This window comes from Melozone crissalis, unplaced genomic scaffold, assembly GCF_028551555.1.
Source record: "Melozone crissalis strain CALT ecotype California unplaced genomic scaffold, PUWL_Pcris_2 ptg000018l_1, whole genome shotgun sequence".
NCBI lineage: Eukaryota > Metazoa > Chordata > Aves > Passeriformes > Passerellidae > Melozone > Melozone crissalis.
Genome location: NW_026535796.1, coordinates 41,109,585 through 41,134,587, shown reverse-complemented (window position 1 = coordinate 41,134,587; position 25,003 = coordinate 41,109,585). Strand labels below are relative to the sequence as shown.

Genomic DNA, 25,003 nt, shown 5'->3' with positions numbered 1-25,003 from the left:
CCCCCCCCTTCTTTGCAGGACTGTCCAGGCCCTGCAGCATGCTGACAACTGACACTGAAGCTGCCAAAACAAAGGAAGGAACCCACTGCAGTTTTATTTTTCCTTAGATAAATTTTTTATATAGAATATATTACAGTCAGAGTTCTCAGCTTTTAATCAAAAGATAACAAGTTATTGCAGTTTTTACCCAGTGAAACTACCGGTGAAAGATCTTTCTAGAAAGCTGTCCTGTCTTTTAAAAAAAAGAGGGAGAAAACCCCACCCAGACAGAAAATACACATGTAGGTCGCACTTCGCACCCACGGGCGCCCTGCCGGGCGTGTGGACATCGTGTGGAGAGGGCAGCGTGAGGTGAGGCAGCGGCGATGGGCACAACACTATGGCGAGGGAGGCAGGCCTGGGGCTAGCGGGGTCGGTTCCTAGGCACGGTGCATCTGCTCGGTTTAACTGCTCTTAAATCGGGAAATGAACGCGCGGTGGGAGGCAGGGAGGGAGGAAGGTGGCGGCGCTTCTGTCGCGGGGGGCGCCCAGGCCCTCAGCCTCGCCTCAGCTCGTGCAGCTTGTGGGCGACGCGCTCCAGCTCCGCCTCGATGGCCGCCAGGCTCTCCAGCTCCTGGTCCTGCAACAAAAGCCCAGGACTGTCACCGCCACAGGCGGGCAGCCCTCGCCCCCAGAGCTACAGAGAGCACAGCCTTGTCCTGCCCCATCCCTTCAGCCTGCATCTGTCTCTCTGGACAGACCGGTGTGCACAGCATTGGTTACTTCTGCCCTAATGTTTAATTAGTGCTGCTAGCGATGCAGCTGCCATCCTTCCCCCGTACCCTGCAGGGCAGGGCAGCCTCCAACGGGGCTGTGCCCCCAGAACATGGGGTTGGAGGGAGATGGCTGCTGCAGGGGAGCCAGGGCAGGCTCTGGCAAGCAGCACTGGGTGCCAGCGCTGTGTCAGTGCCGTCAGACCGGGATGGGCACGGTTGCCTGCCACCTTCGGGAACTGCAGCATGGGCCCTGCCCTCTCCCCACCTTGCCCTGGGTCTTGGCTTGCATCTCCACTAGCAGAAGATACTTTTCCTGGGAAAACTGTGACTGAGGAAGCATCAGTTCAAACGCTCAAGCTGCCCATTACTTGGTGGTTTTTCTAAACCACTTCTTGTGCATCTGTGCTGTCACCTGTAGCTGCTTTATTTAGAGCAGGTACTCATGCCTGACTGCATGGCTTTGCCTGAGCTCAGGTCATATCCAGTTGGCCCTGCCCTGCTGTCAGCTCCAGCCCTGCCTGCCCCTCACAGCTGTGGCTACCTGGGCTCTCTGCAGACCATGCACTCAGCATAGCAGCAGGCTCTGTGTGAGCAAACTTGGTGCTGTACCTTTTCCCATTGGCAGAGCCGAGGTGACAGCCCCTCTCCTGTGTGGAGTGAGCAAAGCCTCCCTGTTGCCTTCAGGAGCTGCAAATCACAGGTTGACCCTGAGCCACTGCACTGCATATGGCTGGTGTGAGAAAAGTAAAGGAAGTATGGGAAAAGGGGGTTGTTTTCTCTTCCTGAGCTATTTTCCTGAACAAGGAAAAAAAGTCACCCTGGAAAAAAAGTAACCCTGCCCCTCCTGCCCCTCCACTGAGCCCTTGGCTCAGCCCCTGGGAAAGTCTGGCTACAGTAGGGTGCCAGCAGCTCAGGGTGCCTTCAAACACCCAGGGTGCCCAAGCAGCTGTTCCATTTTGTTTGAAGTGGATCAGGGAGCAGCTGGCTGAGCTCACCTTGCTGGACAACTTGGGCTGCAACTGGAGCCCCCAGAAAGGGAGAAAAATAGGTTCTGAAATTCTCTACAGCATCCAGAGAGAGCTTGGTCAGACCCAAACCATTGCCTGTGTGCTCTGGCTTGCATCTGCCTGGTCCCACATGCTGAGTCTTGGAAAGTGCAGGGGACAGCACCCCCAGCCCATATCTGAACCCACACTGACCTCACTGGCCAAGCTACACAGCCCCATGGCCCAAAAATAGAGAGAGAGACAGGACAGGAGCCAGAGCTTGTGCCTTCCCTCACTGCTGCGTGCCTGGCCTTTTTCACTGACTCCCAGAGGCCTTGATCTAGTTTAAAAAGCCAACCAAACAAAAAAGTCTTGCTGCAGCTGTAAACACAGCAGTTCTGCAGCCTCAGCAACCTCCTTTCCAATCCCCATTTGGAGACTGAGTCTGCCACCCTGCAGACAAGGTGCACCCCAGAGCCACTGGCAGGGGCAGGTGGGGAGCAGCCTCCCTGGGGAGAGATGTGGGGTGTGAGCAGCAGTGTGGGAGGCAGATGGGACAGCCCACCCCACTGCACCCCTGCTTTGGGCTGAGACCTTTGGCTTTGCTTTGAACCAATACAACTGGAAGTGCTCTCATTTTTGGCCAATGGTTTGGCACATAACTGAGGCAAGAGGGGTGTTTTGGAGGCAAGAGAGCCAACTGGCATCACTCACCCGCTGCCCCAGCCCGTTCCCAGGCACCTGACCATGGCCTGTCCCAGGCTCACAAAGCACAAGCCAAGCCCCACTGCCCCATTCCCTGTATTATCCCAAATCAGCTGTGCCTGGGCCTTGGGCCTCAGCACAAAGGTGAGCCCACCAGCAGTTCCTGGCTGCTGGGGATGTGCTATTACCTAGCATCACTCAAGGTATCAGGGAAGGAGGTCTCTCACTCTGGAAGCTTGGCTACAATATATTTCTCTATCTGTCCACCATTTCCACTCCAATACCTCAGGTTTCTCACCACAGCTGCGCCCCTGATTTACCTCTGTGGGAGATCTGACAATACTCACTCCATCCCTGAGACAGGGAAAGCATTCCTTTTAACTTGGAAGGGCTTTGGGACACAAGGACTACCCCCAGGCCCCAGTTATAGCCCTGGTCACTGTGTCTGGCCAGTGCAGAAGTGCTGTCACTGCAGACATGACTCTGGGGGGCAGGGAATGCTTTTGCACTAGTCATGAAAACAAGGACAAAAACCAAAGGCACAGCAGGTGCAAACTTCAATAATACCTGAAGCTGTATGACTGGAAGTTCACTAAACATCAACTTAATGCCTCAGAGCACCACTGCTGGCTACGTTTATGCCAGTATACCATCCACATCTCCAAGAGTACTTTGGATAACTGGGTGGGATTTATTCCTAAGCCTGTACACCAACCTCTGTTCTCCTGTTAGCGCTGCCTTCCTCATCCTTCTTCTCTTCAGGCATGGGAGCAAGTGGAAAGCCTCCTTCACTGCTGTCTTCCTTCGAGTGATGCTTCCATGACCTTCTCACATCTTCCTCTGGACTGCTGAAGGCATACTTGCGGGACCTAAATGTCTTTTTCATGGACCTGTCTGCGTCTTCCTCGCTGTCATTTTCCTCCATGCGCTTCTTTGCTGTCAGCTGCTTGGCCAGCTCATCCATTTTGTTCCACCTCTTGGTGTCTTCCCACTCCCTGGAGGACTCCTCCTCCATCTCGTCACTTTTGGCATTCCTGGGCTGAAAGGTGTCCTCTTCTCCCTGCACCTCCTCATCCTCCAGGCGATGCCTTCCTCCTCTCAGTGCGCGGGGCTGTTCTTCCTCCTCCTCTTCCTCCTCCTCTTCAGAGCTCTGCACATCTTTCCCAAATCCCAGCTCATCATCGTTATCTGAAAGAGCATTAAACAAAGCAGTGAACACAACTGTTAACCTGTGTAAGGTCCACCCTTGAACTGAGCCTTCAGTGGTGATGCCAGGTTTCTTGACTTAGGCCTGCTTTCCCAAGATTCTGGAAATACCCACTCTCACATTGCCATGTCAGTAATGGGGCTTGAAGGCAGCAGTCAAAAGCCCTGTGGGAAGCTCAGGGCAGATGAATGAGTTGCCCCAGGATCTATGAGAGCTGAGCAGCGAGGCAGCTGCAGGGCCTGTGTTACCTGCTGTGCATGGGCCTGTGTGTCAGATGTGTCAGATGTTTGTGGTGGGGTCGGGTGGCTGCTGGCTGGTGTGTTTCTGTAAACCCAGTAAGCACCTGCCCCAACTCTTGGCTTTGAAGCCTCTCACCCATGTGCCTCAGTGCCCTCAGCTCACCCCAGAAAGGTATGAGTGCAGTCTGGGATACGTACTGTCACCTCCCTGCATCTCCTCACCCTCCTCGTCCTCCTCAGCCAAATCGAGTGACCTCTCTGCTTCAGTAGGGTCCTCTTCTGCAGCTTCATCTCCATCATCCTCCCGCTCCACACGCTCCCCTGCTCCCTCCTTGCTGTGCTCCTGACCCTGCCTGGACGGCTCTTCTCCCTCGTCCTCAAGCTCCAGGCTGTCCCTGGAGCCTCTGGGCTCCTCCTCTTCATCTCCTTGCTGCTGCTGCTCATCCTCACTGAAATTTTTGCCAATGTGGTTGTCCAAAACTTTGTTTTGATGGGTATCCTCTGTATCCCTGATGTCATTGCTCTCAGCTTCCTCCTGATCCTCTTTCTCAACAGGGTTGGTATCCCATGGCCTGGATTCCCTCTCCTCCAGGCTTTTTTCCTCCTCTCTTGAGTCTTCATTTTGCTGGGGCTTCTGTGCTGCCAGCTCAGCCAGGGACCCTGTGGGCTGCTCCTCTTCAGGGTGCTCCCCTGCAGCATCTACAGAGGGATAAACAAGAAACACCTCTGCTTAGAGCTCATTTCACAACCAGCAAGGGCCAAGCATTTCTCAGGGAGCTTTAGTCCTGCTCAGCAATCTGCTCAGCCAGCCCATGATCCTTTTGCAAGTCACTTCAGCATATGCTTGCATTCAAGCAAGGCAGCGTTGTCTCTGGTGCCTGTGCTCCTGGAGAGACTGGCAAGGCTGAAATAAAACATATGCTGAAGTGTTTTGCTGCAGCACAGTCCTCATCACCATCTCTTCAGATGCCAGCCACGAATTCACCCTGCATGAAACCAGACTGCATGTAAAATTAAATTATTTAGGAGTGTAATATGGCACTTGCACGGCTCTCCCTGCTCTGAGTGCTGCACTCACATCACATCCTTATTTCTCCCAGCAGGCTGAGGAGGCAGCCAGCCCTGTTCACAGGGTGCTGGAGGGAGGAGGGGTGTCTCTGCTGCTGCGAAGGAGCTACCCAGCAGGAGCTTAATGTGGGCTGAGTATTTGCTCTTGCTAAAGGGAGACTGGCCTCTTTTAACACTATTAGCCAGAGAAAACACTTTGCAAAAAAAATATGGGAGTTTAAAAGCTAAAGAGATTTGTCAAGGTAAGTGCAGCCCCAAGGAGGGCTGAGGAGTGTGCCAGGATGAAGGGATGCAGAGAACTGGTCACATTAGGCTGGTGGCCATCTGTGACACTGTGCTGGTTTCACCAGACTGTCAGTGGGCCTGGTTGGCCCATGTGCCACATTTCATCTTCACTTCATCTTCCTTCACCTCCATGCTGCCAGAGCAAGAGTTTCAGGTGTGTCTTGGCAGTAGGGAGATGCAGTGCCGCCATCCTACCTGCTGGATTTTGGTGGTGCTGGCTGCAGCAGCAGCCCCTGGGGGTGTCACTCCTCATTGCTCTAAGCAGTTTCAGTGTCATAGCAGTGCTGTGCTACTGTTGGCCAGCCATGTGCCCCAGAGCTGCTTGAGGCCCTCTGTGGGCACTCAGCTGCTGCTGGATGAGGAGTCACATCACCCCACATTTGGATTGTATCTTCCTGACAAGGAAAAGGGAAGGGGCCAACCCCTCCTTTCTGCTAATCTGTCTGTAGTAAGGCCAGAGGAACCCTGGCAAGGGGAAATCCCAGCTGAAGGTGATCTTTCCAAGGTACAGATGTTTTGTGCAGATGTGTGCACTGTGTGTGTTTGAATTTTCCCTTCAGAGACTCATTACTTAATGTCTTAGATGCTTGGAAACAAGGGTGACAAGCAAAAATCCAGATCACCCTTGCCTGTATCACTGACACTTTCAGTGTGGAATTTCCATGGCTGTGACTTATTTTAAGTGTTATAAGTGAGTGAAAGTGTCAGCAGCAGAGTGGAAAAGTCAGTATCACTTTAGTAACTTGACCATCACCAGTTACTCTAGCTCAGAGACTACGTGTTGTTTGAGCTGGTAAATAAGAACAAAGCAAACACCAGGTTGCTTGTGTGTGTCAGCAGCAGCATCAAAGAAAAGAGAAGCAGATGGACATATCAAGGCTGTTTGGAAGAAGATCCTTGTTTACAGCCTGACCTGGATTTCCCCGGGGGTGGAGGCTGACACTGACCTCTCTGCTTGTTCTTGTTGTTCTGACTTTCAAGGACTTCGGAAAGTTCATCTTCAAAGCCGCTATTTTTCTTCTGCTGCTGAGTTCTCTCATTGGCACCTGTAACAAAAGGTAGGGAAAGGCAACAGTTCCTTCTGTGTTTCAGAAAGTAGAGTTAGGAAAATAGTTCTGTGCCCCTTATGTTTGCTGTGGGAAAAATCCACCTGGGAGCTGGGAGGAGTGAGGCTGGAGGGTACGCGAATCAACTGCAGTAACAAAACCACAATCAAAAACATCATCTGCAGGAAAGAAAATGGTCTCTAAATAGAGATGCAGGGTTGCCAGTAAAACTAATATTGATGGAGATCTAGGGAATAAGAGGTGATGAACTGCAGCACACTGAGAGCAACAAAAGACTTCATCACCAGAGTACTGAAAGATAAAAATTGCCTTCTGCCAGATTCTGCCTATGCACCTCTGAGGTGAGCACTGAGAGCTCCTGTATCCTCCAGCCTGGTTGTGGGGGCCCCTCTCCCCTGTGTGCTGGGAGGAAGAAGCAGCATTCATTCCCACTGCAGGGGTGGTCTGGGGCTCCAAGGCCCCATACCTTAGCTCTGGGGTTATGGAGCCTGCTAGAAAAATACAACACCCTGGAGAGAGGTGTCTGAAGGCAGCATGAGCTGGAGCTTAGGCTGCAGCTGTCCTGGCAACCAGCAATGGGATCTGCAAGAAAAACAAGCCCTGTCTAAACCAGCTCATGCCCTACTTCTGTGCCTTAATGCAAGAGCAAGAGCCAGTGCTGCCAGCCCAGTCCTCTGTAGCCCAGAACTCAATGGTGTGGGCTCTCCAGCCTGAGCAGAACCAGCTGCCTCAGCACAGAGGACACCAAAATTAACACCTTTGCTTTTCCCTTGGTCTACAAGACTGTTCCACCCCCAGTCTCTGTGATCTGTAGGCTGGATCTCACGTTACCCTGGGACTGAGTGGTGTGATAGGCTCAGGCAAGAGTGGAGCAAGGTGAATCTCCATGTAACAAGTCCCTTCTCATGGACTCCATGCTGAGTGGCACAGCCTGTCTGTTTTCTGAGTGCTTCTCCTCAAATCCCTGGTGTGCCTGGGCAGCCATATCCCAGCATACTGAAGAAACCATGTCTTTTTTCTTTTGGATCAGCAGAGCATCCATGGAGTCCATGTGAGGTCACTGAGCATCTGGCCCCTCACCATTTGGGTAGTGACTAAAATATGGCTTTGGGAGCTGCCTGAGACTCTTTCCCAACTCCGACTTCACCTGCAGCCTGGGGACAGTCCTGTTGCAGCCTCACCTGAACAGAGGGGTCTGGACTAGCTCTGAAGTAGCCTTGCCTGGGATCTGCATGTTGGCTCTGGGCAGCTGGGTACCCAAGAATGTCCCTTTTTTCCCTCAACACTCCTTGGCACAGCTCCATGGTGCTGCTGTTCTCCCACATTGACCAGTGCAATTAACCTGCACCTCTCCAAACCAAAGAAATTTGCATTTGAGTTAAGGAAGCCATCAAAAAATATCCATTAGCTCAAGAATATTTTCACTGGGGTCTTTAAGGTGCAAGTCTTACTCACTGTTCAGTGGGGCTTCCCTGCTGCCACACCTGGGTTTAGTGCTAGACTCCAGCTGCACAGACAGTGGAAGTTTTCTTACCTTTCATTCTAGTTTGGGAGCTGGTTATTTGTTAAATTGTTTGATTATTTGTTGAATTTGATTATTTGTTGAATTAGATTACAATGTTTTCTTTTAGAGCTCTCCCACCTAAAAATGTCTTGAGACTACATCACCACCAAGTTACATTGATAGCTATTGAAATTATCAGATACATATTGGAGTTATGATAAACAAAATTACTGTCCCCACTGACACGATCTCGCTGAAAATATTGGAACGACATTTCCTAGGGCATATTTATATGATCTCAAATTAATATAAAATAAAAAAACAAACACAAAACCAACCAAACAATAAAACTCTATAAGGGACTACAACATAAGAAAACAATATTCCCTATAGTTACATTCCCCAAAAAATATACTGGCACTGTACCTTGTGCAGCAATTTCCTGAAGTTCCTTCAGTAAGTTTTGGTGGCGAAGGATAGAAATAATTCGCTCATCTGCAACAGGGGAGACAGTACAGAAAGTAGTCAAAGCAAACCTCCCCCCAACCCCAGGAAATGAAACAGAACCCAAATGCCACTCCCTCTTCATTTGCTCTTTTCTTTCCCTTGGTCTGATTTGCTCTCACATCTAACCATGTGATTAAGACAACAGGAAGGTCCTATGAGAACCAGGCAGTTTGATGTCACTCCTGTGGCCACATGCCAGCATGAGGCATGGCCTGGGACAAGCAGTGGCTCCATCCCTGCTCCTGGGGCCCAGTACAGCCCAGTGGAAGAGGAAGGTGAACAGGGGTCTGGGGCCAGGGCTCGGTTGGTCAGGGCAGGACCAGCCCTGCTTGGCAGATTTGCTTTTGCTGATGCCCAGCCCCAAGTCTGAGGCAGTACCTCCTCGCAGAGTCTCCAGGCATTCCTCACTGATCGGCAGGGGGTTTGGCTTAGATAAAGTATCAGAGATGACCTCTACAATGCACTTCATCACCTAGAAAGAGACAAAAATACAAATTAAAGAACTGGTTTTTTTGTCTTTTGTTCCTACTTTTTACCAAGGCTAAAGTACAGCAGGTGATGGCACAGATCTTCTTGCTTTTCTGGTCAAGCTGGAACTGAATGTTCAGTTCTTGTTTTCCCTAGCTCAGGAACAGAAGGTGCCTCCTGCAACTGAGAAGTGAGGAAATTACACGTGACAATGGAAAGAGCGTCTTCCACATGACACTCAATTTAGCTGAGGATTGCATGGCTTCAGATCACACCAGAGTCTGAGCACATCTGGAGAGTAAAGGGTATCTGAATATTTACACAGAAAATCCAAAATCATCCCATTTTAAGTCAATATATCTCAACCTCCATCTCATAAAAGGACTCAGTGGAAGGTTGTAGAGAGCAAAAAGTGGTCATAGCTGTTCAATAGATGACCTTGAAATCTTAAAAGTTCTTCAAACCCTGGGAAAGACATCATAGTTAGATTGAAGCCAGGCATGGAAGGTGAGGTGAGGCAAACTACTTTCAAACACAGGTGAGAAATAAAGGCCCTAGAAAGGACAAGACACTTTGGAGAAGTGTTTGACCTTGTGCTTTGAGTGTTCAAGCCATCTGTTATAGACTGGAAGAGCTCTACATGATGACAGGTCTTCTGAAAGCAAAGAAGCTCTGACACAGCTTCTCAGACAGGATGAGCTCTGGGCCCACCCTTTCCAGCAGCCTGTTTTGTTGGTGTAAAACCAGGAGCATTATTTATGTAATTTGTCACCTGCACTGAGATTGCAGGCATCCTTGCCATGCCAAGACACACTGCTGGGAGCCCTAGTGTGTGGTCACAGACCCAAATGATCACACAGGACAGAAACATTCACTACAGTTTGGTGCTGATGGGTAGGGTAGGAATCAGGCTGCTTAGTTCAAAAGGGTGATTTTTTATAATGCAATCTAGAAAAAATGCAGGGTTCACAATTGCCTGTGGGAAAAAAGAGAGGCTAAATTGAAAAAAAGAATACAAGTTAAGCCTTGGAGGCAAAAAATTCACTCACTGAACCTCTTTCTCCTGATGATTGCAGCAGGCAGCCCTGAGAGCCCTGACCTCCCTCACAGTGTACCATTCTCAGGAGAGCAGAGCGCTGTGGCTGCAGTAGAAATTAAACACAAGTCAGCAGTCCCCAGTCATCCACAATGCTGTTCATTCAAGCAGTTGGATATATTCACTGGACAGCTGGAATGGGCAAATTCTCACCCTGTGTAAGGAGAGAATTCTGCTCTTGCAGATCACAGCCATAAAATGTTGAACTCTACACCTTACACAGTTTGAAGGAATTGCCTAATGGATTAAAAATGCTACAGGAAAGATTAAAAAAAAAAAGCAAGGGGATTTCCCTGGTATAATTCTCCTATATCACAAGTGATCCATTAATACTGATTTTAGATGACTTTGAGTTACTCTGTCTTTAAATAGAAAAAACTCCAGAATCTGATATTTCCCTCTCATGTTTCCCAACCTCTGGACCCACTTATTATAGCAGTATTTGATGCAGCTTCAGAAGTTAAGACTTTCTCAGCATGAGAAGTAAGACTCTGGTTCAATGAAATTTTCTATTCAAGCTTTTTTAAGACTTCTGAGCTGATCTAAGGTCTTTGTCTGAGCACAAAGAGACACATCACTCACCACAGAAATACATTCAGCTCTGTGGGGGAGCTTTGTAAGGTAATGAAATGAGCAGTGCAGTCATCCTACAACACTCTCCTTGTCCTTCTGTTAGAGGAGGTCTTGCAGAGTGAGACTTCACAAGGTCATGAAACAACAGCCTGCATCAGGAAATGGAGGAGATCCTTTCCAAATGAATGTAATTAATCCAGTGCAGAAACTCAGATTGGAATTTTGCCATAGCTATCATCTAACCATGAGCATGTAACTAGATCCTTAAGAGCAGCTCATAATGTCCCTACACAGAAATCTCCAAAGTGTTGTGCCCTTACAAGGACAGGCTTCTCCACATTTGAGCTCAGCTTTGTCCTTCTAAAATGTATGGTTGTAAGTGAGAAATAATATCCTTCAAGCACAAGAGTGGGCAAACACCAGAGACATTGTAAATGCTTTGGTCTTGTTCAGCTCCCTGTGGAAAGCCCTTGGTGTAAGGAAAGTCTGATGAGCTGTCCAGGAAAGGCCTGCAGGTGCTGACTACCCATTAGACAGCCTTGAGCCACCCACAAATGCTGGTGGCACAGAACAGGGTGTGTAGGAAGAGCTGCAGTGCTTGTTGCTGTATTCATGTGATGATATCCCTGCCCTAATCTGTTCCATGAGACCAGGAATTCCTTCCCTGAAATGCTGTGTCTCAAAGGATGGTGAAGCCCTAATGGGTTATTCCAATTACAGCAAATCCAAAAGAAAGCTGATTTTGCTCTCTGTGTCGGTGTAATACCCAGGGAAGGGGGCCAGTCTTGGGAAAGTGCTTTCTTGGTGGAAGCATTTCCATGGAGTAGCACCAATGGCCACAAAAGTGCCCATTTTTAACACACAGAATATCCTGGGGAATAGACCTCACAAGGAGGATCATATAATTAATGGGTTGTCCCATCAGATGCCCACTCTGGCATGGAACATTGAAGGGCTAAGTGCCTGTCCCACATCCTCTTCCTCAGCAGCACACAGCCGGAGGAAGGCACCCAGAGTCTCACAGCTCATGGCTCTGTCCCAGCAAGGGCTAAGCAGGCTAAAAGTCTTAGCAAAGCAACTGCTCTGCAGCCCAGGCACATCCCACAGGACACAGGGAGGTGTTGCTCATGGCACACGTCCTGCAGGTAACTGCAGTGGGGCCTGTGGCTGGGACTGGCATCAGTGTGCCCTCCCCTGCTGCTGCCTGGGAAAAAACATTGTGTGGCTAGAGGATTTCATAACACAAAATGGTTCAAGAAGTAAAAAGCAAAAATGCTGGAGTTTCCTTTGTGGACATGAATTTCCAAAAAAATTTTCATTTGGGCAGCTGAGAGATCAGCTCATATGAAAGATGGGGAAGGGGGTGGGTCAGGGAGTCGTGTCTGACACAGCTAAACACAGGCAAACCCCCCTGTCCAAGCATTTAGGAGCCAAAAGGCCACTGGGAGTGCACGTTTGTGAAGCACAGCTATAAATGTTGGAGGGTGTGACACAGATATGTGCACACCAGCCTGTAAGGGAGGGCTGGAGAGGTCAGCCAAGTCCTGCACTGCTCATAGCCATCCAGACAGGCTGAGCAGGAGCTGAGGATGGATTAGCAAGCTGAGAGTACCAGTTGCCTATTTTTCCAGAGCATGCATGTTTAAGTAGCACACAAACTCAGATGTATACACCTCCAAACACACACAGTTCCTGAATCACATCTCCCCCCACTCTCCCCTGAGTCACCTCCTGTTGGGAGCTTTGAAAAGCTGAAAGTAGGAGGACTAAGGAGAGTTTTACCCAGCCTCCATCTCCTCTCCAAACAGGCTTGCCTCATCCCCCTGTCACATCCTGAACGACTTCCTTGCCTGTCCAGAAGTGGATGCACAAAGGCTAAATTCTGTTAGGAAGGGAGCAGAGGTGGATCCTGCCTGGGGGATCTCATGCAAATTCCTGGCACTTTCTACGGGGTATTTCAGTGGGAGTAGCCCAAACCCAACCACCTAGGTGGAGGTGAAACATCACATCCTTTCTCTTCATTTGACCCACTGCAGACTCAGCCTTACCTTAGTGTCGCCCTTATTCATGTCATTTGTCACAGGAAGGGAGACAGCTGTAAGGTAAGGGGAGAGGGAAAAAAAGGAGAACTTGTTATTCATGTCATCTGGAAGACAAGCAGAGAAACATTATTCTGCTAAAATGGGAGTGGAGAAAAGGGGCAACTCTCTCTGATGGAAGTGGTCTCTGGGTGCAGCAGCTGGATGTGTGCACTGTGCCGGGAAGGGAAGGGAAGGGAAGGGAAGGGAAGGGAAGGGAAGGGAAGGGAAGGGAAGGGAAGGGAAGGGAAGGGAAGGGAAGGGAAGGGAAGGGAAGGGAAGGGAAGGGAAGGGAAGGGAAGGGAAGGGAAGGGAAGGGAAGGTGCCCAGGCTGGCAGGCCTGCGGCGCTCGCAGTGACCTTGCGGCGGCCGCTGTCCGCGGTGCTGAGGGGGCCGGGCCGGCCCTGTCCGCGGTGCTGGCGGCGCGGGCGGAGCGGGGCCGGCGGGCAGCGCTGCCGGGGGCTCGGGAGGACACGGACCCGTCCCAGCCCCACTTACCCGGCACGGCCAGGAGCAGCACGGCGAGCAGTTCTGGCCGGCTCATGGTGCTGGCGGGATGGAGGCAGGGAGAAAGGGGCAGAGGACGAGACTGCCGTGGCGTGGGGGCTCCAGGCGAGGTGCCGGGGGGAGAGCAGCACGGAGCGTGTGTATCTACGCCAGTGCCCTGGCTGAAGATCCCAGATGGGGCACTGCAGCAAGCGGCTCATTTATATATCTCAGCCCTCGGAAATGGCGTCAGGAGGAAGCCACCTCCTCCTCTGCCCCCTCCCCTCGCACACAGGCTTCCCATCAGCCTCCATCGCTCGCCGGGTGTCGGAGGAGCCCCGACCTCCCTGGCTGCCCGTGCAACGGTGTCCGGCTCTGGTTGCTCCATCTGCTCCCACTGCAGGCGCAGGAAGGCTGGCAGGTGTTTCCAGGACACTGCTTTTCCAGCACCTCACCCGACACTGGCAATCTGCAGCGCCTCTGCACATGTGCCCTCTCTCTATGTACCTGGAGCCAAACGTGAGGCACCTCATGTGTCCCGGCCAGCGCTGCAATCTGTAGATGGTTTTGCCCTCTCAGGACCCCCTTGTCTTTCACTGATCATGGAAGTTTAGAACAGGTGCTGAAATTTTTAGATGTCTTTTAAAGACCACCACTCCAGGGAACCATGAAAAGGGCTTGCTAAGGGACATGGTAAGTCCCAGCAGTTCTATGAAAAGTTTGTTAGTAGGATTTTATCGGGGGTAAGATCAAAGGCTGGTGCATCTGCTGTCCACCAATGAGTCTACCTGCAAAATTTTAATAGGTTGCTACCCGTTGTTCAATGCTTTATAACACTCTTTAGTTATACCCTACACTCTAAAGTTGAAGTAACCAAGATTACCTGGCTGCCAGTTTGCATTGACAAGGGAGAGAAAGGAAACAACAAATTGTGTAATTCTCTTAGTCACAAGGATTTCCATGCTTTTGAAAAAAATGGCTGTCTATTCTTTGAGTGGAGCATCTGTCAGGTCAGCCAGCTGGATTCTTTGTTTAAAGTGACTCCAATGCTTCTTTTGGACAATGCTTCTTCAGGAATAGCAGCTCTGCTACTCCATTCGATCCCTCAAGCAATTTCAGAGGTCACAAAATGCAGGGACTTAGACCAGACAACAAAATTCAGAAAAATGCACCATCTTTCTTCCCCACTCTGCCTGACTCTGCTCACTGGGGAGTCCTGCACCCAAGGAATTAGGGAGAATCTAAGAGGTCATCACTTGTCATCTGGTCTAAGATGACAAGAACTTTTCTATGAGATTAGGCAGTACAGACTGCACCATTGTTTTCCCTTTCTCTTTCCAGGTGCACATGGAAATGTATTCCCAAATGTCCTCTTCTATCTATCTGATCTAAGTGCACACTTCAAAAGACACATTTGGATTGTAAAAGGCCATTCATACAAAATCAGAGCTCCTCTTGTCTGTTGCACTTTCTAGTTAAATGCAGAGAAAATATGGAAATAAATTGATCTTCTGAACAGTGCTTTGGGGATGGCAGTGATGGATGGTTAAATGTTCATAAGTCTATGAAATGAACACCCATGACAGTTCTTGTTCTATGGGTAACCTCCAGGAATAAGAGATATCCTTTCTTTTTTGTTGTTGTGTTGTTTAGTTTTGGGGTTTCTTTTTTCATTTTATCTTTTTTTTTTTTTTTCCCCAGGAAGTGTGTGTTGTTGAATTATTTACTGGGGAGGAGGGATGGGGACCTTTTCCTCATTCAGGATACACCAGAGCACAGAAGCCTCTGAGTCTGAAAAACTAAGCATTATTAAGCTTGTAAATTCCTATGTATTCTTAAGTGAGATTGATTTGCTTGTCAAGCTCTGTTTTCCTAGTCAATATTTACTTGTCCTTACGTATAAATGCTGATCTTATTGGGGCAATAAATATCTCAGTTCTAATCCAGTTTCTTACATGAAGTCATTTTCTTCTCTGGGGCCTCTTTTTGAGACATTTAATAAGATATGTAGTGCCATAACAATTTTTTTTTTCTCTGTCTCAAGGTGAGGTCTTGCATCCATTAAATTCATTGCAAAGGAGAAGCTAAGTGCTTTCCAGGTATGGCATGCATACTTCCACTGTAATAGAACATGATGGATGATTAATTTTTCCATTTCTTGCCCCAAGAAAAATGGATATGAAACTGTTAATCTAGCAATCAGTACCTCTGCTCTTGGAATTTGTCTCATTAGGCACAGCTATATTAGGAACTGTCATAGTAAAGCATGCCAGGGAAAGATTTATGTCAAAAGAGCAAACGTGATCAAATAAAAAAGTGAAAGATATTCTGCCAGTCAGAGAAAGGCAATGCCTGGAGCAGACTACAAGGAAAGAGCAGGTTTGTGAGTTTCTACAGTAGTTTGTGTTTTAGTATATAGAAAACAGGAGTAGATCTTCAATGGGTGGCAAAGAAGTGAAGATGGACATTTGTGACTACTTCCAGCCTTATAAAAAAAGCTGTTGATGTCTATAGAGAACAATTCCATTTTTCCTTGTAGCTGCACAATTTCTGGTGCATGAAGAGCAGTTGGGACTGTGGAGAGCCATAGACCATGACCTGTCTGCAGTTACCAACATAACATGTGCAGATGGACAAAGAGATATTGGCCTTCTCAGCCTGAAAGTGGTTTGAGAAGATGGCAATGTCCTGATGGACGGAGGCAGCCACCCAGGACTGTTGCATTATCCATGCTCTGAGCTGAAGGAACAGGAGGGTCAGCTTAAAAGCCATATTGATATATGATCTTTCTATGCATAAGGTCATTTGATTGAGAGATTATGTGGCTTAAGTGCTATTCTCAAGAATAAAATATTTTTTACTTCATTTCAGAATTCAGGAAATGAATCCAAAGGATCTTGTATTTGTGAGTTACTCTAAAAGCTTTGTTGTCTAATTTGTTGGCTGCAACTGGGTTAAGAACTCGCTCCTCTTCTGTGCTTGGAAACACTGACACTGCATTTCAAACAGCTGTGATTTTACAGATCCAGATACTGAGGCACATAACGAGGGAAAGTGTCATTTTCATGAAGATATCGAAAAGGTTTGAAGCCGAGGTACAGCTAATACCACATCCTAACCAAAAAGACACAAAGCAAAAAATAGGCAACAATTACCTTCTTGTATATAAAATCAATTGACAACTGTTTGATTGAAAAACTTGAATGTAAGCTCATTGCAAAATTACTAACAAAGTCTATTAAAACCTCCACATCACACCTTTTCCTCATTCCCACCTTAGTCAGTCACACTCAGCTCTCAGTTCCCTCATACAAGCCTTGCTTGTCTGCCTGTAAATAGAAGTAAGCTTCAAAGCTCAGATTGCTGCTGTGAATACTCATCTGGCTGCTCAAAGGCAGTCCTCTCTTCTTTTTCAGGTCAGAGGCAAAATGATGTTGACTTGCTTTGATTTTCTTAGTCTAGACTATCCTTGCACCAACCTGAAATTAATTTATTTTCCTGTTGAAAGGTTTACTTACACCCCATAAAAAAAGCCCATCATTGTGCCAAACCTGACAGTAGCTAGCTCTATCCATTTTTTTCCTTGCCTGGCATGCACAGCTCTCACAGCAAATGGAACATGTTCCCTGCTGGAAGAAGAGACTTCTCTGTAGTGATCACAGAATACCATCTGGACACCCTTACAAATAGCTTGGATCTCAACATAATTGTTCTAAATGTTATTCAAACGCCAACCTGGAAAATGTCATATCCTTCCAATCCTATGGTCAGTTTACCTGGCAGTTACAGAAAACCTACATTGACTCCTGTGAGCCCTACTCAATCTGCAGAAAGATGTGGAGACAGAGGTTCTTCCTGAACAGGGATCTCAAACAGCCTGCTCTGGAAATTACTGATTGTTCCTTTGGCTGTGGTTTTATTTGAATTGTGACAGCAAAGTTTGTCTGATGCTGATATACATATTCAGTAAGATAAAACAATTCTGTAAGTTCTAGACTGGCCTTAAACAAGATCATGGGAACATAATTGATATTGTTTACTTAGCTCTGAAGCTGGAGACAGGCAGTGCTGTTTACTGACCTGCAGACACTAACAAGGTTCATGAGAGTTTAGGGGAAAAAATAGTGACAGGAGTGACTGAGGTGTGTGGAGCAGCACTCCTGTTCTGGGGGTCCCTAAGCCCATCAGACAGCCTCTGCTCTGCCAGCAGCTCACAGCCAACACATGGATCCCCAGCCAGCATCATCAGCCCAGATTCTGAACATTGACTGACTGCCCGGTATATTTTGTAGAGATCACTTTTATTCCTCTCCTTTATATACCCAATCTGTCTGTCCATTCCAGGCCAGTTGCTCAGTGAAAACCAAGAGAGCCACAGGGGTATGTGGTCTCCTGAGCTGGGCTGCCCACAAGGCCAGAGCCCAAATGCTGTGAGCATGGTAAGGGGCTTTTTTGAGATATAAGTTAGGTGCACTTGTGCTACCTTTTCCAATGAATGGAGATGAAATGGTAATCCCTAATTAAAAAGCAATTGTAATTAGAACCTTCCCACACTCCCCCCCCTTTCCCCCCCACAATGGCAAGGTTTAGAATCATGAAACACATCAACAAATTCCATTCTGGATGCTTGCTTTGATCTCCCTTTGCTCACATGGGAAACAGTGCACTTAAAGAGATGAAAAGACAACTGAGCACAGAGCCTGCTTCCCTGCCACTCTTGCAGAAGGATGAAGGAAGGGTGTGAGGATTCATGCATGTACTGCTGACATATCTCTGTCCCAAAAGCCAGATCTAAGGACTTTTGGGGCACTACTGTCCCCACAAGATTATTATTCTTCAAAGAGTGACAACAGCACATCCCTGGAGCCACCTACCTGGAGATATGGAGCACAGGGACACAACACTTGCTATTTTGGGTTGGAGTAGGGACCTGGAGACCCAGAAGCAGAGACAAGGGCTGGGGTGGGACTAACTCCTCTTCCTGCCTATGTGCCAGGCTGAATCCCAGCTTCCAAGCCTCCCAAAAACTGGGCACTGGCCCTGATATTTATTTTCCAGTGCTACACAATGTTCTAGTGTTAATTAGAAGTAGCTAGTTTGATTGTCCCTCTGAGAGTCTCTTCTCAGATTTGGTACCTCCCTCAGCTTTATGGCATTAAATGCCACAGCTTGCTTAAACACAGCAAAAAATATCTCATCTGTTATTTTTAAATTACTTCTGTTCTAAACCTGGGAAAGACAAAACCTCTTTTTCTTCCCTAATTCAGTGAGGCTTTCATGATATTTACATTTCTCTCTTACTCATGTCCTTTCCAAGAGAAACAATCTCCATCATCTGGTTCTCATGAGGCCCCTTTAAGCCTGGCTACTAGCCAGTGAGTCCCACAGGTTAATTACCTACAGCATATAATTACCTATAACAATGCAGAGAGATCCTGGGGTATCCTGCTCTCACTAGAGCACTGTCAGTAGGATATTTTTAGTCTTCACTCAGTGACCCAGAAACTTTCTGGGGATACCTGAAAAAGCTTGGTTTTCACTTTGAGAATGGCCATACACAGATGTCTCAGGAATCAGTATCCTTGAAGATCTATTATTCCCTCACATAAAAGACATGGAGAGGACATGGAGGATTTCTGGAGGGTTTAAACATGCTCCAGCAGCAAGTCAGTAGTGAAGAGGAAATGACTCAATCTGGATAAGGCAAAGAAAAAAATTCCCACCCTGTTGGTCTCATCTGGCACCTCAGACTCTTCCCTCCATCCCCTCAGCCTGGTTTGGGTCAGGCTGTTCTCTGCACAGCCTGAGCAGAGCTTTGGGTAGCCTGTGCAGTGCAGATGGCTCCTGCCTCAGATGTTCTGTTGGTAAGGCAGTTTTTGAACATCAAATTGCATGTTAATGCTAGTTAATGAATGTTCTCTTTACAGGCACAGCAAGCCTTTTTCTTCTATACTAAGCAAGGAACAGGAGGAGGTAGCCTTTCAGGTATTAAATTGCTTGAGAGCATCAGCACAGAGCAGCTTGAGGAACAGCCACAGAATCTTAAATTACTATTACTGGGCTTTTTTTCAGCCTGCAGGAGCTCAGGTTTCTTACCTGACCAATGCATTTTTTTCACAGGAGAGTAGGGTTTGCTGTGCCTGTCCTTGGGGAGCAACCCAACTACTTTCTGTAGGGCAAGAGGACAGCAGCATAAGGCACCTTCAAATACATCAAAGTCTCTGCTGAACCCGCCTCATTCATATGCTCTGCAGACAAAATAGTCCAGAGAGATTTCTCCACATTGCAGGATGAGCCCAAAGAAAATCTGGGAGATCCTGAAGAAGTCCTGCAGCTCCCAGTTTGCTCTGTTTGGAGGAAAGGCTTTGGACCACTGACCACCCCTGACCTTGCAGAGATCTCCTCTGTTTGTACTCAGCTGAGCTCAGCCTCAGTCTCTGCTACTAAGTGCTTGGGAGAATGTGTCAGGACAAACCACACTTTCTACTTTTTTGGGGATTAAAAAAACCCAAACCCATAGGGAAAATATCCAGACCATGCTTCTCTTTCTGTTTTTTTTCAGAGTTTTACTAAAACATGATCTGCTGGCTCTCAACACCTTTTTGTTTGATGGAGGCAGCTAGATAGCCAGAAACATGGTGAAATCCCTGTGAAATCCATGTCTTCCATGCCGTGTAGGAGGCAACTATTGTCATGTGTAATCCAAAAAGAGCAGAAGAAGGAGGGTTTCCCCCAGGCAGAGAAAATAAATGGCTACTATGCTCACTTTGTGTTTAAAACTGCATTGAGTACATGACTTTCTGTACTGAGGGGAATGTTGCAGCTGCTTGGCAGATTCACACAGTGAGAAACTGGAAATGTAAGGAGAAAATGTGCTATTTGCATTTCTAACTAAATTGCTCATTGAGAGCCTGAACCCAAACATAGATCAATAGAAAGACTTTTATCCTTTCCAGTGGGTTTTGGGTTCAATTCTAGACCTAGCTTCCTTCCCTGAGGTTGGGATGCATTCCCCAGAGGCAAGGATATAATTTAAGTGTATTTAGGCAAGGAGTAAAGGTAATAGTGAGGATAACACCTGTAAGAAGGAGGAACACCTGCTCAGAGAATGTTTTAAAGAAAGAAAAAAAAGGAAAAAGACATCAGTCAATGTTGTTCATCAGCAAAAGTAAAGACAGGAAGTAAATTTGAATTCTGTATCTTCAGGGGGACAATCTCTGCCCTGGTCCTGCTGGCCACACCATTGCTGGCACAGGCCAGGATGCCACTGGCCTTCTTGGACGCCAGCTCACAGCTGGCTCCTGTTCAGGCAGATGCCAAATGGCACCCCCAGGTCCTTTTGCACCAGGCAGCTTTGCAGCCACTCTGCCCCAGCCTGGGGCACTGTGGGGTTGTTGTGACCTCAGTTCAGGAGTGACTCTCCTGTTTCCTGTACTGGCTCTGCATCACCTCTGTCCTTAGCAGCTTAAGTGCAGCCTTAACTTGACTTGTCCAGGGACAGGGAGAGCCATGTATTGGTGCTCTTCTCAGCTCCTACCAGAGGTGACCTCTTAAGGCAAGTACTTGTGGCCCTCCCTGCAAGGATGTGTGATTTCCTTGGCTTCCAGACACCACCTGCTCCTTTTTAACTTCATTTACTTGGTGCCAAGACATGCAGGTGTTCCCCATGCTTTTAGGGGTTCATTAGTGTGGTTCTCACTTGCTTTGAACTTGTAAAATGTGGAGAAACAGCTGCGAGCCTATCAATGAAATAAGTGTCCTAAATAATTTCTGTTGAAACTCTCTGCAGGATCAGTGCAGACAGCAATTCAGCTCCCTCCTTGGAAGTTGAGTAGCAGGATATTTTTCATGGGTTTTGATGATTATACAAATTGTTAGCATCTACTTTGATTGTGGTTTAATAAATGAAAACAGAAATTAAATGGCATTTAAAAAAAAAACTTTTTTTCTAATATAAGGATGAATTTTTCAGACCTTTTGAACTGAAACAGTTCTGGTTCACTGAAATATTTTGCAGAAACACTTCCATATTTTGATCAGCCCTAATTATTACTGTGCTGAAGCCCATCTCTACCACCATCAACTGGTATGTTTATAGCCATCTGGATCACAGGCTACTCATTTTTTTTAATTATTATTGCATCTATTGGTGCTTTGTTAACCCTTTATAAACAGCAGGTACACATTGTACAATAGCCACAAAGAGAATTGGGAGTTCAGTCCTGAACTTTTGTTCACATTCCTGGATATCACAATCACTCCAGTTTTGTTTTATTTTATTTTATTTTATTTTATTTTATTTTATTTTATTTTATTTTATTTTATGCAATTGCTTCAAAACATCAACCATCTGGAGTTTATTCCTTCACTTAGGCTAAGGAATGAATTTTTCTTATTCTGAGAGCAGCTTCATTAATTGGAGGAGGTGGGTGAGCAGAAGGGCCTATTGGAAATCTACACTGTGAATCCAAGCACAGAACTCCCTCCTGTGCTGCACCAAAGGTGCTCTCAGGAAAAGCAGCAGCCCCAGCTGCCCCTGCAGAGTGCCTCAAGAGCAGCACAATTACAGGAGCTGCTTGTGTTCTGTGGTTAAAGAAGGCTCCCCAGAGACAAAGTATTGCTGTTTGATTGGAAGGTACTCAGTTGTCTAACAAAGCTGTTATCCTCTATTTAGCCAGAGATGAGAAAATGAAATTTTTATGTATCACTCGTATGAAAAATACAAAACAAAACAACAAACTAATTAAATAAGTCAGACCCTCAGGGGTAAAACAAAACCTCCACAAAGCAAGGAAATGATGGCAGTGAGTAAAAGTGAGCTGGAGACTTGGCTCATCTATTTCAGCTGCTGCTGTGTTTACTCAGCTCAGAGGCAGACACCCACCTTGTGCCCCACACACCAAGAGAAGGTGCTTCCCATTTTTGAGGGATATTGATATTTTCATTTTCATCTTTCATATTAGAGGTATCTCTTTAGCACCAGAAATGACCTTGGGATATGTTCACTAGTATTGCAGAGATCAGCAGGTGAATAATGAGAAGCTTACTGTCATATTTAATCTCCTTTTGTGTTAAACCATAACCCTCACACACACTCTTGATTTCAGTGGGATTCACATGGACTTTGAAGTGATGCAGGGACAGGCTCTTTGCTTCAGCAGGAGCCATGGGCTTTGGTTTGAAATCCTTGGATACATAGATGGTGCTTCTGCCTGAAGACAGAGCTCCTCCATTTTAGTGGGGTGACCTTGACCATGTTGTTTTTGTTCCTACCAACAACCTGGGTGACACTGCTGTTTTTCTTTATGGATTAATTTGAAACTTTTCTTTAGATTATTAGAGCTGAGTGATGACTTTATACTCATGGGAAAGTTCATTTTGCAGTCACTGAATGCTTGCAGCCAATGGTCCCTGCTACAGTTTAAAGAACTTCCCAAGACAGACATTCATCCAGCAGCAAAGCCTCCATTTTACTGGCAGGGACTGAGTTTTATGAAGCATTTTTTTACCCCCCCAATATCAATCATGCTGGCATTGTCTTAATTTTAGTCCTCTAATATACAATCATATTTTACTTTTGAACAAGAAATGAGTGGGCACATAGTTTTATAGGAGAGGTCTATTGAAGTGCCATAGGAGGGACAGGCTGGAGGTTATGCTCAGCACAGTGGGAAGTTGTGTGATACCCAGGGATCATGCTGGCCAGGGACTATGTCATGCACACACACTGAGATGCTGCACAAGACCATTCAAACTTCTCTGTTTCTTTCACAATGCCTATTATCTATGCTTTCTTTTCTTTTCTTCTCTCCAGAATATCCTGCCTGATATTTTATTTGCTTTCCCCCTTCCTATCCATCCAATTTTCTTTAAAACAGCCCTGTTTTTTTTTATTTTAATTCAAAAGAGCTCATTTTCATCCTGCACTTTCCCTGAACACAATGTCCACACATCATCCTAACCAACACCAGAAAATTTTGATGTGCTTTAAAGTGCAGCTCAGGATGTTGTGCTTTGCAGGCTTGCCTGCCATAGCTGTTGTCTCTAACCTACAGAATGGTGGGTACCAAGACCCAGTATAGCTCATCCAAGCCTTCCTTGGAGGTGTGTGGTGAAAAGGGGAACCTGGGTCAGGGCTTTTGAGCTGCACATTTATCACCCTCTCCAGGAAATTCCACTGTCAGTCTGCCATCCCTTCTGCTGAATATTCATGCGGCTTTTCTGTTGTACTTTGGCTAAAAAAAGAGATGTTTCAAAAGCAGTCTCAGCACAGATCTTAATTTTCTGCTTAGAATTTCATTCCCTCTTGTCTTCCTGCTAGGCTGCACCAAGGCCAGATTTCCTTCTGCAAGCACAGAACACAGAGCTTCCTAGTGCCAACCCTTATCTTTCATGAGGATTTTGCATTGGAAATTTTATCACAAGGTCCGAGACATTCTCCATCTCCAGCACTGTGCATGAGGCATAATTTATTTTATGGAATGAGATCTTTATTCTCCTCTGGTTGTGTTGCTTAAGCTGCAGATGGTAAAGACACATAGAAATCAGTCTGTTAACCTAATTCTATGGTCTACTGCTCTGCCAGAAAGACCTGAGCAGTAGTGTTCCCCAAGAAAAATACTCTCCCTTCCTAGTAGTAGAGAGAAAGACCTTCTTGACTCATCTCCCTGCTTTCAGAAAATTGCCTTTTATTTTGTAGCAAATCATACAGCTCATTTTTCCTTTCCAGCAGTTACTGAGACTTTGCCACTCCCACAGTTACTGCCAGCAGCCTGCTCAGGCAGCAGCACCCAGCAGCAAATAGGTGTGAAGGAGTCAGGAAACTCACTGCCTAGTTTGGCTCAAACCAGCACTAACAAAGGTAGCAATGGATTAGGTAATGGGCATGAGGAACTGGGGAAAATGTTTCAGCCTGTGAAAAAAGCCTGACAACCTGGTTTCTATGCTCAGCTTTGCTATTCCCTTCCCACATGACCACTGCAACACATTTAATCATCCAGTGCCTCAGTTTGGACTTTGGACAAAATCCTCTTTGTAGAGGCACCTAGGAAATAAAGACCCAAGAAAGCATTGATCATTCATTTTCTGGGTTTTTTCCATTTTAAATTGGACTCTTATCCTGTCTTTTTGGTCAAGAGATGAAATGAACACATAAAGAGTTTTAGTTGCAATTTTGATACACCAAATATTTCAGCGAGATGTCTCTTCAGTCCTGCAGGCTTAGCTTGACAGCTTTTTGAACTAAGAGGAGCTTTTCCTGTTTGCAGTCCGCAGGATCCAGCTCCCATGGAGGAGAAAGAAGAAACCTAAACTTTTAACCAGCTGAACATTATCTCTTGCTGCTTCTTGTGCAGCCTGGATAATCTAACTACGGGCTCTGCATTCCAGCAAGCGCCTCAATCACATTTCCAGGACTCATGAAGCAGAAAACCTGCACGTCCCTGGCAGGACTCCATGGCTGCAGTGAGTAAGCACAGCACCCCTGAGGTGGAGGGAACTTTGCCAGTGGGCTGCAGGTGAGGATTCACCCCTCTGGATCTGAGACCTGAGGACAGAGTTGTCTGGGAGGGAGGGCAGAGCACTTTGATACGTATCATCTCTGACACTGCAGCCAGCCATCTGTTCCGAGTTTATTAAAAGTGATGTACTCTGCTGGGAGGATCAGGAAGCATCTGCTGGTGCATTTACATTCAAATCCCCACAGCAATCCCATCCACCCTCCTTTTTTAATTAATCAAACCCACTTTTTGGTGAAGGGACACAGATAAATGCTTCCTCTGTAAATGGGAGCATATACTATGCTAATACCATTTAATAGCTAATACACAGAAAAACAATTAAGTGCAAGTAGCAGCATCTCTCTCAGGATTTAAGAAAGCTGTTCTGACAGAGATCATTCCTGTTTAAAGGATCACCCTCTAAACCTGGCTTATGCAGCAGTGCAGTTTTGCTGCTGCAGAATTGCTAATCAGCTGCTTG

The 25,003-nt window shown here is 46.9% G+C and overlaps 1 protein-coding gene across 1 annotated transcript; it reads right to left on the bottom strand.

The window, feature by feature from the left end:
* Positions 1-74: 74 nt before the first annotated feature.
* CHGA (chromogranin A) lies at positions 75-13,248 on the bottom strand. The gene is made up of 8 exons (XM_054276191.1): positions 13,037-13,248; positions 12,509-12,555; positions 8,702-8,795; positions 8,243-8,311; positions 6,193-6,291; positions 4,091-4,591; positions 3,162-3,634; positions 75-619 (listed from the first exon to the last, which is right to left on the bottom strand). The coding sequence occupies exons 1-8, from the start codon at positions 13,080-13,082 to the stop codon at positions 536-538; spliced, it is 1,413 nt and encodes a 470-aa protein (XP_054132166.1). The 5' UTR covers positions 13,083-13,248; the 3' UTR covers positions 75-535.
* Positions 13,249-25,003: the final 11,755 nt, after the last annotated feature.

Coding starts and splice junctions, on each gene's coding strand:
- CHGA (XM_054276191.1), bottom strand. CDS start 13,082: ATGAGCCGGCCAGAACTGCTCGCCGTGCTGCTCCTGGCCGTGCCGG. Junction 8,312..8,701: donor CCTGGAGACTCTGCGAGGAG/GTACTGCCTCAG, acceptor CCCCTGTTGCAG/ATGAGCGAATTATTTCTATC. Junction 6,292..8,242: donor TCAGGAAATTGCTGCACAAG/GTACAGTGCCAG, acceptor CTTTTGTTACAG/GTGCCAATGAGAGAACTCAG.